The sequence below is a fragment of the Austrofundulus limnaeus genome, unplaced genomic scaffold (genome assembly GCF_001266775.1).
Source record: "Austrofundulus limnaeus strain Quisiro unplaced genomic scaffold, Austrofundulus_limnaeus-1.0 Scaffold400, whole genome shotgun sequence".
Classification (NCBI taxonomy): Eukaryota; Metazoa; Chordata; class Actinopteri; order Cyprinodontiformes; family Rivulidae; genus Austrofundulus; species Austrofundulus limnaeus.
In genome coordinates, this window is record NW_013952802.1 from 383,899 (window position 1) to 400,520 (window position 16,622).

Consider the following 16,622-nt stretch of genomic DNA (forward strand, 5'->3'; position numbering starts at 1 on the left):
GGGGAGAGGGAGGTCTGGGCCTCCCTTCTGAAGCTGCTGCCCCCGCGACCCGACCCCGGATAGGCGGAAGAAAATGGATGGATGGATGGAGTATTTTTTAACACTAACAAGTCGAAACAAAATAGGAGAAATGACTTTCTACTTCTTACCTTTATTAAAAATTTAGTGAGTAGAAAGTACAGTTAACTGTGTAAAAATGTAAGGAGTAGAAGCAAAAAGTAGGCTGAAAAATAATTACTCAAGTAAAATACAGATAACCAAAATTTCTACTTAAGTACACTAAGTATTTGCACTTAGTTACTTTACAACCCTGAGAAGTTTGAAGAAATAACAAAAAAAATGTTTTTGCCAACAACATGCTGACGTGCCAGCTTACAGAAACCGTGGAAGTAAAGTCACGAAAAGGCATGATACAAGACCTGGCTCGAAATAATGCTGAACTAAGTGGTGAATTGTGAGAAACAGATGGATTATATGGGCTGGGGCAGATGGGAAGGGTGGCTGCAGCTGTGATTAATTAAACCAGAAGCAGGTGTAACTGGGCGTGGCGGGACTAAGGATCAGAGACTAGTAGTGCTGGTGGCACAGAGGAACACAAACTGAACACAAGAGGACAAAAACTATGAACCAAAGAAGCCGAGATGAACTCAAAACACAAAAAGAACCTAAAAATGCAGATTGTGAGAGAGTAGTTGAAACAGATTTCTACCAAATGGTCTGAGCACTGGCAGGTTGCAGAAAATCTCAGTTAAAATTTTGCTTTTAACTATTTTGAGTTAACCCTGCCTGTTACCAAAATGTCTCATGAAGTACTCAGCAGTTTTAATGAATGTTCCAGGTTCCTCAGAAAAAAAACTTGTGAGGATTACCAACTGAAAGATGAAGGTGGAAGTGAAGCTGCATTACTTAATGTTAGACACCATGTATATAAAATACACACTACTGAAATAAATTAATGTAAGACTTCACACATAGCAAAATCTGCCTGGCCCAGACAATACACTAACACTCCAACACTCAGACCAGATACTGCAAGAAACGACAGCCCTTTGGTGGCCCAGAGGTGGTTTATGCATTGGCCCTTACCACATTAACCAAACCATAACTGGGCCAGTTGTGGCATACCATTTTCAAACCAGATCCATCATTACCAAACCTGGCCCACATCCAGTTGACAAACCAAATTTCCGTGCCATCAGTCGGTCAGCAGTACCAGCTTGACACCAGATCTGACCCGCACCTGTCTGTCTGCTATGTGGGTTAGGCATTTCAAACTTTACAAGGGTGTTTTTATTGACATGCCAGCTGTAAATTTATAGGCACTTGGAGACTTGATAGAACACTGAAAGAATGAGGAAACCCTGAGTTCTCTTGAATCAAGGTTAGAAACCAATTTGTTTAGCGTTAGCTTTAAATGTTCTTTTGAAAATATAAACTGAAACATCAATTTTAGTCTGTGGTCCAACTCTTCTTTCCTGTACTATGCCACTGTAATGTACCATATTTATTCAAGTATAATACGTAAAATTTAATCCATAAAATCATCCATAAAGTTGGGAGGTATGGTATTATACTCTGATAAATATTTTTACTTATGTATTTTTAACTGAAATATCGGCAAAATGCCTCAGTCCAGAAATGAGACCGCGTTGTAAAAAGCAGTTGAACTGAGCTCACCTGTGACTGGGCCGCTGCTGGAACAACAACAAACAGATGTCTGTCTGCAATGGCTGCCATCTACCGGTGTTCTGAAAAGTTTTGTATCCCTGAAAAAAGTTTCCCCACCAGAGGGGGCGCTCGCGAGTAGGAAGTAATCTGCTTTTCCCTCAGAAGAAATCTCATGTGAAGTCTCTGACTTTTGTGTTGGCGCCTCCTGGTGGACTATGTGTAAAATACCAGAATTCATATGATGCTGCTACAGCTGATACACTGTATGTTTGTTGTCAAAATACCTTTTAGTACATATGTTGTTAAAATAAAATGAACGGTCCAATGATCATCTTACTGATATGTATAAAGACTGCAAAGGCTGAAAAATCTTGAAGTCTGTATGAAATTGGAAGTAGTTTGAGGATTATTTTTTTATGCTTTTTAAGCTCAAAATGGGGGGGTCGTATTATACATGAGGTCGTATTATACATGAGGTCGTATTATACATGAGATCGTATTATACATGAGATAGTATTATACACGAATAAATACGGTACTTCTTTTTTATGTTTTTCTCATGTAATGCCCTTTGAGGTTCCGGTGGCGCCGTTGCATGGCAGCCCCACCTCTGTCAGTGTGCCCCAGGGCAGCCGTGGCTACAATGTATATTTGCCATCATCAATGTGTGAATGTGAGTGTGAATGGGTGAATGTCTGTAAGTGTAAAGCGCTTTGGGGTCCGGAGAGTCTTGATAAAGCGCTCTATAAGTTCAGTCCATTTACCATTTACCATTTGAATTCCCTTGTTACTAACATGTGCTATATAAATAAACTTGCAGTAGTTTAACCTGCAAATAACATGAGCCACAAGGTTTTTGCTGCTGTATAGTTTGGAACAGAAAGATCTTAAACTTTAATCACCTGTCAAGAGGTTAGTTCTGCTCTGACTCTGTCCGTAACCACTTCATTGATCAAACCAAATGTTATTTAATACATATTCTCGGATATATTGAGGTCCTTACAAATGAAATCTACCTGTTTAATAGGCACCTCAGAAAATCCAGACAAAATCTGAAAAATGCACGTCATTACATGATCATCCTGATATAGTTCTGACAGAGTCGTGATGCAAAATCCTTTCTTTTTTTGGCACATTGAAGTCAAACTGTAGGTTCTTAGTGGTGCTCAGCAGTGTTATGGTTCATAGTGGATACAACTTTACAAGCCTGTTTTTCAGCCCTCTCATATACATAACATTAATTTTGAGTTTTGAATTAAATATTCTATCATTTCTCAGATGATCTTACTTCAAAACTCTGGCATGAAACGAGTGATATGCATTCCTTCAAGCAATGCATTTGTGCAGCAGTATAGTTTCAGAGCCCGTGTGCTGTGCATCTGGAGACTTATCTGCAGCCACTCGTGGTCAGCAGCCCAGGAACAGTCTATAATTAGGGGTCAATTAGGGTCAAGAGGATCGATATCAGTAGAAATAGGAGAGTCCTCCACAGAGTGTATAATGTCTTATCAGGCTGCTACAGGAGCTGTTGCTTTAGGTAATGATGTATGTGTTTACCTCGTGTATTATAGCACAGTTAATCTCATCCTCTCCATAAACGACAAACTGCCATGACGGCCTCAAATACAGGATTGCGAAGGAACAGAATTAATGTGGGAAAGTTAATCTAATCTAATAAATGCTCATATTTGCTTTTCTTTCAGTTGAATAAACTTCAATTATTCCTTCTTTGTTTCTCTATTTGTCTTGTGGCGTGTGCGTGTGCGTGCGTGTGTGTGTTGGTGGTGAAGGACAGATCCTCCTGCCCTGGATGCATTCATCATGGATAAAGCTCTGTTGGACTTTGAGGTCTCCATCGATGCAGACTGCAAGCTGCTCACAGTAGGGAAGCCTTTCGCTATTGAAGGTGAACACGCTGTTAAGACTCACACTCACATTTTTGTATGACTTTTAAGAAATTTGTAACACTTGAAGTCATCCCCTTGGATATTTTGAACAATAATTTCTCTGCCTTACATTTGTCGATGTTTTATTTAATTTTTTTTACATGTGTGATTTATCTGCTTGACTTGCTCTGACAAAAACACCCAAAGCTCTTATCTGAATGTTTATTCAAACCAAGTAAAAAAAGACCAGAAAAGATCTTAAAATAAATTGTGTAAAAAAATGGATTTTTCTTCTTACACATTAGAGACATCATGTGTGCTGTATAATAGTCCTAGTTCCATTTTTAATGTCTGACACTGAAAGAGGAACGTGAACAACAGTGTTTTGCCCATTCCTTTGTGTGAATGAGTTGGTCCTAAAGCAAAATCTCATGAACCAATGGACAGATTTAAACGAAACTTCCAGAAAATTATCACTGGATGTACATCAATAATAGATTAGTAGAACTCTGGAGTTAATCTAATTCAAAATGGCCACCACAGTTAAATGACATTAGCCAACACAAAAATAGCTTTGAATCACTCAGTTTAGCGTATGTTGATGTAGCAGTAGCTGAGATTCATCAACAATACAGATTCATGCACAATTTTTCATTAAACGCTTTTTTTTTTTTCAAAAAAATGAAAACTTTATTTCATAAAAGAAAGGGCTGATGTGGCAGCAACAAAAATCACAAACAAAACTTGAGGAAATAATAAGAACTGAATATAGCATGAAAACACACCAAACTGCAGATGGACTGTGAAGATGGAGACTGGGACTGAAAAGGCTATAGGAAAAAGGGCTAATGTTATGGTCTGGCTCAAAACCACAACAAATGAATGGGAAGCACACAGGAACAACTTAAAATATATATTATTTTTATCTAAAAAAAAAAAGTTACCTAAACAAAGCTTATAGTGGGGAGCCACCTTCTCCTGATGATGGTTACTCCTAAATAAAGTCTACTGAAAAACACAGATCCTGTAATAACCAGATTCACTAACATAATGTTTGGACATTGGCTTCATGCAGCTTTTCTTCTTTATATTGATCACATAGTGGAAGTGAGCATACTATTGTTGGGCAGACTGAATCAACATTATCTAAACTAACATTAGTACTGATATTGATCAGTATCGGTGTAATAATAGTACCAATACATTAGTTTCAGTATGGGCTGCTGTGGATTCACTGGCTTGTCAAAGCTGATTGTGTACATCCCACTGCCTTCAAGTGCCACTTTTGTCGCGCGCCACAGAACAGCCACTCTCTGCCCCCCTCTTGTGCTTTGATGCTGCACCATCATGTGACCCAAGGTTTGGCTTATTCAGGCCCATCTGTGGCGAGAACTGGCAGATAGGAAGAGGAGCACTGTGCTGTTGTATTTTCAACCCAAAAAGTATACAGCAGCAAGTATTAAAGTAGTTTCTATTTGCCCATAAACCTTGCCCAGAATTGGTCCTAGATTTTTTTGAATTAATAATCTAAAAATAACGTAAAGATTGTAAAACAATAAGACCATGCGTCCACTTTGATTATTAAAAAGGATAGGCACCTGATATGTGGTATCTAGTCCCTGGTTTATGGTATCTAATATGTGGTATGAGGTATGTGGTACCTGGTATGAGGTATCTGGTATGTGGTATGAGGTGTGTGGTATCTGGTACCTGGTATGAAGTATGTGCCATGTGGTATCTGGTACCTGCTATGTGCCATGTGGTATGTGGTATAAGATCTGTGGTGTGTGGTATGTGGTACAACATCTGTGTTGTGTGGTATGTGGTACGTGGTATGAGATATGTGGTACCTGGTTTAAGGTATGTGGTGTTTGGTATGTGGTACGTGGTATGAGATTTGTTGTGTGTGGTATGTGGTACGTGGTATGAGATATGTGGTACCTGGTATGAGGTATGTGGTGTGTGGTATGTGGTACGTGGTATGAGATATGTGGTGTGTGGTATGTGGTACGTGGTATGAGATATGTGGTACCTGGTATGAAGTATGTGGTGTGTGGTATGAAGTATGTGGTGTGTGGTATGTGGTACGTGGTATGTGGTGTGTGGTATGTGGTACGTGGTATGAGATATGTGGTACCTGGTATGAGATATGTGGTACCTGATATGAGATATGTGGTGTGTGGTACCTGGTATGAGATATGTGGTACCTGGTATGAGGTATGTGGTACATGGTATGAGATATGTGATGTGTGTAATGTTACTTGGTATGAGATATGTGGTACCTGGTATGAGGTATGTGGTACATGGTATGAGATATGTGGTGTGTGGTATGTGGTACGTGGTATGAGATATGTGGTACCTGGTATGAGGTATGTGGTATGAGGTATGTGGTATCTGGTACGTGGTATGAGGTATGTGGTACCTGGTATGAGGAATGTGGTACGTGGTACGTGGTACCTGGTATGAGGTATGAGGTATGAGGTACCTGGTATGTGGTACCTGGTATGAAGTATGTGGCATGTGGTATCAATATTGGTGATACTTATTTACTAGTTCCACACCAAACTTTGCTGCATGGCACACCATCAGAGTGTACATTGTTCTCCCCACTGAATCTGAAACGGACATCTGTCTGATATACTGCTTTAAATCAAGCACAAACTCTGCCTACCTGGCTGGACACTTTGTCATTCAGGCTGCAAATGAAGTGCAGCTTCTGAAAACTGATAAAGAACAGACACAAGAAACTGTGACAGAGGCCGTTGCAGTCTCATAATTTGCAGCTTCTAAAACAAACCAAAAAAATATTTGAGCATTAGTTCACACAGGAATCATTGTTTGTGTAAAATACTTGTAACTGTTGTTGTTCTAAACTTGCATCCACACTAAGGATGCAAGTTATCTATTAATTATTCTAAATTTGATTGATCTTTTCCATTGACTAACAATTAATTTACAAGCAGCCATTTTCTTATAAACCTGAGTTTTCTCTTGTATCAAGAGGGTCTTTCCATAACATGAAGGGCTATTTTTTTAATATGCTGAATTTAAAAAAGGAAGCACGTCATTATATTTTAACAGTTTATTGTGCCAGGGGGGTTAAACACTGACTGAATAAAAAAATGTTTTTTTCTCTCACATTATTAAACTTAGGCATATTTATGAAATATAACAAAACTGAATGAGAAAAAAAGTGAAAATTATGTAGTAAAGTATATGTGAGACACTTAATTGCGAAGCAACACCGTCCTCTGCCTCTGCCTATATTTTAAGTAGCCTCTGGAAAGAAGGGGCTTTGTGTAATTCAACATGGTACCAAGACTGCTTAGCAGTTTTAAGACATACAAAACTGAAATTTGGTGGTAGCTGAGAGCTAATGCAACACATTCAAAATGCTTATCACAAGTTTAAGCTAACTGCTAATGCTAATTTAGAAAAGGCCTTATTTCAGCCATACAGGCTTTAATTCAGACTTACAGACCTGAAAACTGGTATAGTAGTGGCCAAGAACAAGCTTTGACAAATTCTGAGTGCTGAATAAAAATCCAAGATGGCCACCATAGCTAATTTGAAACTGCAATAACTTTGCCATTTAAAAACATTTTTTCGTTAAAATTTGGTGTGATGGTAGCTAAAAACGATCTCCATTTTTAGCTTTTTTGTTTTTAGTCATTGAGCTGAAACTTGGTGTGGTGGTAGCCAAGAGTAAATCTTCAAAACTATGTTGAAAATGATCTTGCATAGTTTCTCCAGGAACTTCTAGTTTAATTAGCAATTGCTTTTGTTGCAGAATGATGATATCATAACAAAAGCTGTGCACCACTGACAAAGTTCTATGATAATGAGTTCCATTCGGAAATCATTAAATGTAAAATTTAACATTTAGCCTCAACATTTGACATTTAACTTTTACCTTTAGATTTAGAATTCAAGATTTAGAAATAACATTTAAATTTAACATTTGGCAAAACTTAGCAAAATGTACAAACAGTGATCTAAATAACAATAAAAGGGTCGTGGAAATGTTTTAATTACACTCGAGCTAAGTAATGCATCTGTGTTAGTGACATTTTTTTCAACATTTTATTTTACACTTGATTCCCCTCGAAAACAAAACTATAGAAACTTTATTTTTAGGAGATGTTACCAAAATGTATTATTTATTTTATTAATATTATTATTTTGTACATCTGTTTTTTCCATGTTATCGGGGAAAAATACTGCTAAATCAGACACTTTGGGACATAATCACAAAATCCAGTTACAAAACCTTGGACAGACATTCTAATGCATGTACAAGGAGTCTTTTTGTATCTAATGACCTTATAACTCGCTGTTTTTACTGACTGTCAGACACTCCTGCAACTATCTGATAACACTATAATTCTGTCATGATGATGCTACTTTGCCTCTTCTTTGATGTACAAGTGTTGATCATGCCTGCTTTTTGCTATTCAAATCATTGACATACCAGTCACTGGTCTTCAGTTAGTGAGTCCATGTTAGAAATGGTGCATCTGTAGACACATAAGACCAGAGGCTCCCATTTCTTTTAAGTAATAACTGAAACATGCAGTGTGCACACAGATCAAATGCTACAGTTATCAACATGATTGACAGGCTAAAAGTGTGAGCCTTATGATGCACAAGGGTGCTCAGCTATCCATTATTAAAAGATGATGCTGGGTAAGAAGTATTGAGGCCTGATGATCATAAGATATACTAACCGTAACACAGTGATAAAGACTATAATAAACATATGCACAGACAGACAGGAAACACCTAATGACCCACATGAGAGGTTGTTATACAAGTTATCCTCAAGTGTGGGGTTTTCTGTGTGTATGTTTGGGTTTCTGTTCCATTTTTAAAGGTGATTGTTTTCCCTTTTAGACTTTCAGAGGGAGGACATTTTTTTCATAACTGAAGCCTTTGCTTTTGTTCTATCTGACAATCACTTTGTGCACCATGGCATGCATAAAAAATCTTAAAATTCAAGAAGCTTCCAACAAACACTTTACGCTCCTGTCAGGTTTACATGATGTGCAAAGAAATCAACAGTTTCCCCTACCTTCACCTCATTATTTTTGACTTGAAACTGCAGAATACCTCACAATTAGAAGAAATAACAGTTTTTAAAACTGTTGTAAATAATTCAGATTTCTATGCAGCCATCCTAGAGTGTGAACCAAGAAAAGGAATTCTGATTGCCTTCCATTCAAACAAGTCAAAATGATATATTACTACAATCAAGTGGTATAACGGTAAATGTACCAAAGGTTTGTATTGTTTTAAAATCCTGTATATTGCAGAACCTTTGTGTGCAGAACTCAGTTTACCCCTGAATTCTCTCAACTTTGAAAATATAGTGGCGAAAACTACACTGCTGCGATGTATGTGCATCCTACACATGAGTTAGCCTAGCATGCTAAGCAATGCATATTAGAAAATTTTAATGCTATCATTTGATTAAAAAATAATAGATAAATAGGGTTCTAGTCATTTTGGTCAGACCTCTTCAACAACCTTAAACCATCAAGTGATTTTGTGACATTGAATGATAATTTATTTTAAATGATACTTTACTGATTCCTTGAAGAGAAATTACAGTTCGGAACAAACCGTTCAAGAGATATAGACAAGCACAGCAGACTGGGAGAACAGGTGCTCCGGATCCAGCAGCCATGAACCATGCAATGATATACTGCTTTATGTGTTACCCACATAGCAAAATGTATCTGGCCCAGTTCTGATCCACATCAGGTCCCAACACTTTAACACTCGACCCAGATACCACAAAGAATGACAACACTTTGATGGCCCAGATGTAGTTTACCAGAAGTGGTCCATGCATGGGCTAGCACCACATAAACCAAACTACAACTGGGCCAATTGTGGAATGCCATTTTAAAAACATTGTCATCATTTCAAGACCTGGCCCACATCCAGTTGACAAATCACTTTCCGTGCCAGCAGTCAGCCAGCAGTACCAGTTTGACACCAGATATGGCCCACACCTGTCTACTATGTGGGTTAGGCATTTCAACCTTAGTATACCCACATAGCAGAGAGGTGTGGGTCAGATCTGGTGTCAAGTTGGCATGTAAAGTAGCCAGATGTGGGCCAGATCTGGTAATGATGGGACTGTTTTTAAGATGGCATGCCACAACTGGTGTTGTGGTTTGGTGTATCTGGTGCTGACCCACGCATGGACCACCTCTGGCAAGCCACCTCCAGGCCACCAAAGGGCCATCATTCTTTTTGTTATTTGGCCCGAAGGTAGTGCAATGTGTGGGCCAGAATTGGGCCAGACAAATTTTGCTATGTGAGTATAATGAAGATGACTGTTAACTACTCAGTATCATTAAAAGTGACTATGTCGTTAGACATTTTTGTAACAGTTAATGCCAGTTAGATGTAGTGGCCATCTTGAATTGGGTTGACTCCAAATGGTAATGAGCTGTAAATGTAATGAGAATTTTTTTATCTATGTAGTGGTTCAAGAGATATTACAGTACAGTAATATTACAGTACAGACAAATGTACACACACACACACACACACACCCACACACAAAAATAATTCTACCATCAACAGAGGGCAAGCCTCTGGCCATCAGTTCAGACGTGATCAAAGCAAAACTAAAGATTCAACTGACAACATGTAACTACATTCCATTTTTAATAACTTTGGTTTAAAAAGAAGTGAACACTATGAGTTTAAACTTATTGGCGCTTTAGCAGCAACTTGTTTAGAGTGTTTTTATAAAAAGAAAATCTGTAACTTATCTAAGACATCTGCCATTTTTATTACAAATGAACAATTAACATCGAGGTCTGCCAACAGTTATATAATAATAACAGTGGGCTACATCAAAGTCATCTGATTTATGACGATACTAACTCACACCTGCAGAGAGACTGGTTAAATGGAAGAAAGAGCCACTATCAACGATCAACGCTAGAAAGCATGCTTCAAGCACAAGCAGATGGCTCAATATCTTCGTTTAAAATGTTGGGATATATTGCTGAAGTCAGCCGTTTGTCTGTTAGCAAAATATCTCATGAACCACTTGAACGGTTTCAATGAAACTCTCAGACAGTAATCATGATGGCCATCACAGCTAAATGACATCAGCAACCACAAAAGTGGCTCCAGTTCAGCCAGTTTTACAAACTCTGAACTCCATTTTGTTGTGGTCGTAGCTGAGAGTCACTCACAGCACACATTCCAAGCACTATCAAACTGCTTAAGATCTATATTTAAAACTTTTGTATGCAGTGCAGCAGGCAGTATGTAATCTTTCAAGGACTGCTAGTTTCATCACTGTCGTGTATTGGACTCTGAACAAAATGTCGGAAGATTAACATAAAATCCTTCACTGCAGATGAATATCACTTTCTCTGCTCCCTCAGTGAGGATTTATTTTATACTGATTTAACACTCGGATACTAATAATGAATTCCCAACAATAAATCTTGTTTTAATACAGTAATTGATCACTTTGTATGGTTTTTATAGCCCCTCATAATTAGAAAAGTAATAATAGGTGTTGCAGTCCTGCAGCAGTAATTGGATCAGTTGGGAAGATATGTACACACACGTAGAAGAAGTGAATTATATCACTTTAGGAAAGAAAAGCTGCTGATGACCTGCCAAAAAGAGATTAAGTCCTCGCTTTAATAAAAGTCTGGTTCTTTCTTTCTCTGTGGAAAATAAAAGGTTCCTGCCTTCATTGTAAGTTTTACATTATTCCAGTCACATACCATTTGCACATATGCACTGTCTGAAGGTGACTTTGATGTGAAAATTCTGCTCGCGGAACAAATTTATTGGATATATCAAACTTTCAGCTTCTAACCCACTCATCTTAGTCAGTAGAAGGAATCTGCAGGGACAGAATAAGCAGAGTAGTCAAGTTTTAGGTGCACAGATTACTGTGGAAGATTCAGCACTCACACTATTGTTTCTCTGCGATTTTTCTTCATTGTTGTGTTTTTTTTTAGTGGTGGGTTTTATGTATGTTTATGGAAATCTTTTTTTTTTTTGCCACTTCAGTAGAAAGCAGAACTGAATATCTGAATTATCTGAATTATTATTATTGTTATTATTGTTATTATTGTTATTATTGAATTATTATTATCTGAATATCTGAAGTATCTTAGCTTCTTCATCATCAGCGGCTTTTTTTTTGTAATAGGAGAAAAAGAAAGAGAAAGAAAAAAGTGAAATGTAATGAAAAAGTGAAAGAGAGATTAGAAGATATGTGAAATATATGTTGAGAAAACACAAGACAGCACACACATGTTTATGGAAATCTACATACTTCACGCTATTTTTGCTTTAATTTAAACAGAAACGGTTTTCCTCATCTTTATTATTATTTTTTATATTTTATTTTTAAATAGCCTTTAGATATTTTTATTTTTTAACTTCTTACTTAAAACTTTTAGCCAAAGCTCTTCATTTTTTAAGTTTCATCCAGCCTTGTACCTTTTAGATTTGACTAAGCCTCTTTTTACTTTTAGCTTTTAGCTACCATTCTACAAGTTTTAATTAGCATTTTACTGTTTTCTGCATCTACATAAAATGTTGATACATTAGGCTTCTGGTAACTTTTTTTACTTTAAACAATTAGCTACAATTTATCTTTTTAGATTATTTAGCTACAACTCTTTAGCAAGCCTTTTACTTACTTGTAACTTTTAGTTATACTTTTTCAACTTTTACATATTAACTAACATTCCGATGCTTTTATCTTTAGCTAGCCTTTTGCTACTTGTAACCAAGTTTTCCTTTTTCTACTTTTAGCTTTTACCGAATTTTTTGATACTTTTAGTCTCTAGCTAGTCTTTTTTTTTTTCACTTTTAGACATATTCCTGCTCCTTTAACCAGCTTTTTCATAATAGTTTCTATGTTTTAGGTAAACTTTTGCTTCATTTAGCATCTAGCTATCCTTTAACCACTTTTTAAAGCTTTAACTTTCCTTTAGCTAATTTTAGCTTTAAGTTAGCTTTTTTGCTACTTTTTGTATTTGACGTTTGCTGTTTTATCATTTGTTTAGCCTTTTAGCTTTTTTTTTGCTTCTGACGTCTTTTGAAATCAAGCCTTTTTGCTACCCTTAGCTTTTAGCTACCTCCTTGTTACTTTAGCCCTTTACTTTACTTTCGCGTTTTTTCTACTATCATTTTGGCTTTTTGTCTTATCTTGTTTAACTTTTCCTGCTTTTAGGCAGTGTTGGTATGTTGTATGCCTTTTACCACAGTTACTTTTAATTAGCATTTTAACTTATTTAGCATTTAGTTGATTATAGCAGTGGTTCCCAAACTTTTTATCTTCTGACCCACAAAATATTCATGGCAAAAACTTGTGACCCCAAATATTACTGGTCTGAGTACACGAACTTCATTAATAACCCTAAAAACACAGGCTTTTTGACAATCTAAACAGTTTGTACACAAATATAAATACTTATTCTGTGTTTTTATAATAATTATAGGGAAAATATTACACCAGCAATTATTTTATTACCCTTTAAATTGATTTCTGGAGATTATCCAAGGTGCTTCATGACCCATAATTGGGTCTCAAGTCCAACTTTGGGAACCAAAGTGCAGTGGTTCCCAAACTTTTCAGCTTTTGACCCACAAAATAACAGTAGCAGAGACCTGTGCCCCCAACTATTTTTGGATAAACATTTGTATCAGGTCAACAAAACATGGGCATAGTAACAATATTTTTTATACTACATTTATCCATTTTAAATACACTAACCTCACACCTTTGTAACAACTAAGGCAAAAATGCCATTAATTCAGAAAATCTTTTCAGGACCCCACCTGGATGTTTCGGGACCCCATTTTGGGTCCCGACCCCAACTTTGGGAAACACTGGATTATAGGGTTGGGCATAATCGTATCGTGTGCAATTAATCGTCAGAAAAACATTAATCGAGTAATTTTTGGCACTTGACGATTAATACGATTAATGCCATCAGGCAGACTAACCGCTTGGTGTTCCTCTCTGAATCAAATATGACCAACATTAAAAAAAAGTTGTGTAATTTATTTATCTATCAACACAATTTAAAGTTTGATGTACAGCCTGATGTCTGTGATTTTGACCCAGTTTGGAACTGATTTTTACGAAGAGCCAATTTTTTCCCAATAAGTTGGTCATGTGACTAGGATACAAGGTGTCCAGGGACTCTGGGGGATTAAGCTTCAAATTAACCGTTATCGGCTAAATACAACACATTAATCGTGATTAATTTTTTTTTGCCAATATTGCCCAACCCTGGTCGATTACTACTTTAACATTTGGCTGTTTTTGGCTTTCATGACAATTTAGCCTTTTGTGGTCTTTAACTAGGGTTTTGCACTTTAGATTTAAGCTAGTGTTCTGCTTCTTTAAGTTTTAACAGCTCAGTTTCAGCTTTTTCAACAAAATTTACCAAAGTCATTCAGCATTTACACGGCATTTTTTGCACGAACTGCAGTTTCTCTAGTTGTGTGCGTATTTGTGTCAATCCAGTCTTTTCTCTCTGTATTGCTGAGACATACTACAAGTAAGAGTGCAACATGGGGCCAAACACTAACTTCAGTTGTGTTTTTCTGTCAGTCAAAGCGTAGCCTTAGAAAGACCCCACTCCCATATTCCCCACTTGGTGCACAGCCTTCGTGCACAAAAAATATCTGCTGCTTTCTTCACTCCGTAACGCAGAATGAGCTGAGACACGCTTCTGTTTGCGGCACTCGTGGTTGTGAAGTTGGGAAAGTGGGTCTCATTGGTATGTAGAATGGGTCAGTTTTATGACTGCTCAATTCATATTCTATGTGGAAAAAGCAGGAACAGAATCTACAGTGGCGTTGGTGCCCATTGACATCTGCAGTCAGGAGTAGGATGGGGATGAATGACTCTGTAAATCTTCACAGTATTAGGGGGAAGAGATCAGGAAATGACTTTGTCAGAAAATAGGAAAGAGGAAGGGAAAAACATCAGGATGTGGGGAGGAGATTGAGGAAGAAACAAAGGTCAGAACATGAGACGAAAAGGATAGCAGCAAGAACAACAAAGGTGGAATAAACAAGGACCAGTGAGAAGAGTGACTGAGGTGGGAGTGGAGCGTGAGGAGGAGATAGAGGGTTTTCATTTGCACAGTGCCAGTTTGTGCCTTTCTGCCCAGCGAATGATAAAAGAGCCGGCCCACAGAGTCCCCTAATCAAGACAAACCTTCACCCTAAGCAGATGGACCGAGGGAGGGGCCGAAAAGGAAAAAGAGACAGAAAAGATAGAGGGAGTAAAAAGTGGAAGTGTTGTTTGGTCCATCTGAGGCAGGATTTATAGAGCGGTTTGTGGTCAGGAGATACAGAGAGGCGGGAGAATTGGGAAAGTGGAATAGCTGCAGGCGAGGAGCTCTGCTGAAATCTTCCGGCTGCTTAACCGGAGAAAGATGCAGGGGTGTCGCTGTGTGTCGCTTCTCACTGAGTGCTGCTGGGAGATGTTTACGACAGCCTAGACACACCCCATTAATAATATTGCCACTGAACATGAAGCCAATGGCTGCCTGAGTGTGTGTGTGTTTGTGCGTGGGATAGGATTGTGTTTGTGACTGTGTGCTCCTCTGTTCGGTGAAGCAGGACAGAGCGTGACTGAAGATCAAAATAAGGATGGCAGAAGACTTTGTTACCGGGGTTAAGGCTGTTGTTGGTGGGGCAGCTCACGTCTGACAGCAGTGACAAACAAATACCTTTGTCTTTGCTGGTTTGAGTGAAATTCCACAGAAAATTCAAACCTTACCATCCCATGACGAAAGGCATATCACCTGCCTTCCATATCAGAGTTTTAAATAAAACCATCTTGTGTTGATGTAGCCGTTTTGAAAATAGCATTGTGCACAAACCCATGAGAAATTATGGTCAAGGTGTACAGTGAGAATGACTCTCTGTTACTACTACACCAAGTTTTAGCTCAATATCTGTAAAACTGGATCAAATATAGTCATTTATGTGTTGGTTCAAGTTGATTAGCTGTGGCTTATTTGAACTACATTATCTCTAAAAATGAATCAGTTGCGTAAGAATGAAGAGTGGTGGCGCAGAGGTAAGGGAATGCAAACCTGATTAGTTGGTCGCCTGTTTGAATCCCCAGACCATTAAATGGGAATGGTAGTGGGAAAGATGAAGCACACACACCAGCCTTCACTCTCATTTGATTGAGCAAGGTCCTTGATTCCAAGTCCCAAGTTTTAATTTTCATTGGCTACGTTCACACTGCAGGTCTTAATGCTCAGTTCCAATTTTTGGAAAAAATCCGATCTTTTTGTGTGAACGTTCACATTACATTTTAAATGTGACCTGCATCAGACCCCTGTGTGAACGCTACACAGCACTGATGTGACACGCATGCGCAGTAAAAGACGTGACGTCTCATCAGCCGGCTTGTTCGTTTACAGAGCTAGCATGGATGCTACATTTTGCACATCGAATCGGAAGTTGTTGTTTAATCAGAGCCGATTAAATAATTATCTGACCTGCTTCTTTAGTTCAGTGTTTATATCTGAAGCTGCCTCTGACCGGGATGCTCCAGTGAAGCTTTTTCTTAAACAAAACTACGAGCTGGAAAAAAGTATCGACCGAGTAGCTAACTTTAGGATCGATACTCTCCACGACCCAGGCTGGACATGTTATTTTCAAACTATCTACGTGGAAAATGAAAAGTAAAAAGACAAAGCAACCGGACTTGTGTTTTGGAGCTGTAAACACATGGAGCTACAGATTTAAACAGCGAGACTTGAGGTTAGTGTCTTAGCGATCTTTCACCCCCTCCTGCTGATGAAAAAGACGGAATGTGACATGAGCGTTCACACTGCAGTCACTTTGAAAACATCTGGGGTCTCATTTAAAAAGGATTGCGTGGAAACCATACTAAAAGTGAACGTACAGCCAAAAGGCGGAAATGGCATACGCCAAAAAATAAATAAATTCAGATTTATAAAACCATGCGTATGCATGTTTCTGTGCATCTTTCCTTTATAAATCACAGCCGCACGTCAGAGTGTGCGCACG

The 16,622-nt window shown here is 38.0% G+C and overlaps 1 protein-coding gene across 1 annotated transcript in view; it reads left to right on the top strand.

Moving 5' to 3' along the window:
• The window catches only part of grin3ba (glutamate receptor, ionotropic, N-methyl-D-aspartate 3Ba), a gene marked incomplete at its 5' end in the record, with an annotated part of 261,638 nt that overhangs the window by 198,921 nt on the left and 46,095 nt on the right, over window positions 1-16,622 (top strand). The window contains 1 exon segment of the mRNA XM_014023970.1: window positions 3,459-3,574. Coding sequence (XP_013879424.1) covers window positions 3,459-3,574 — 116 coding nt within the window.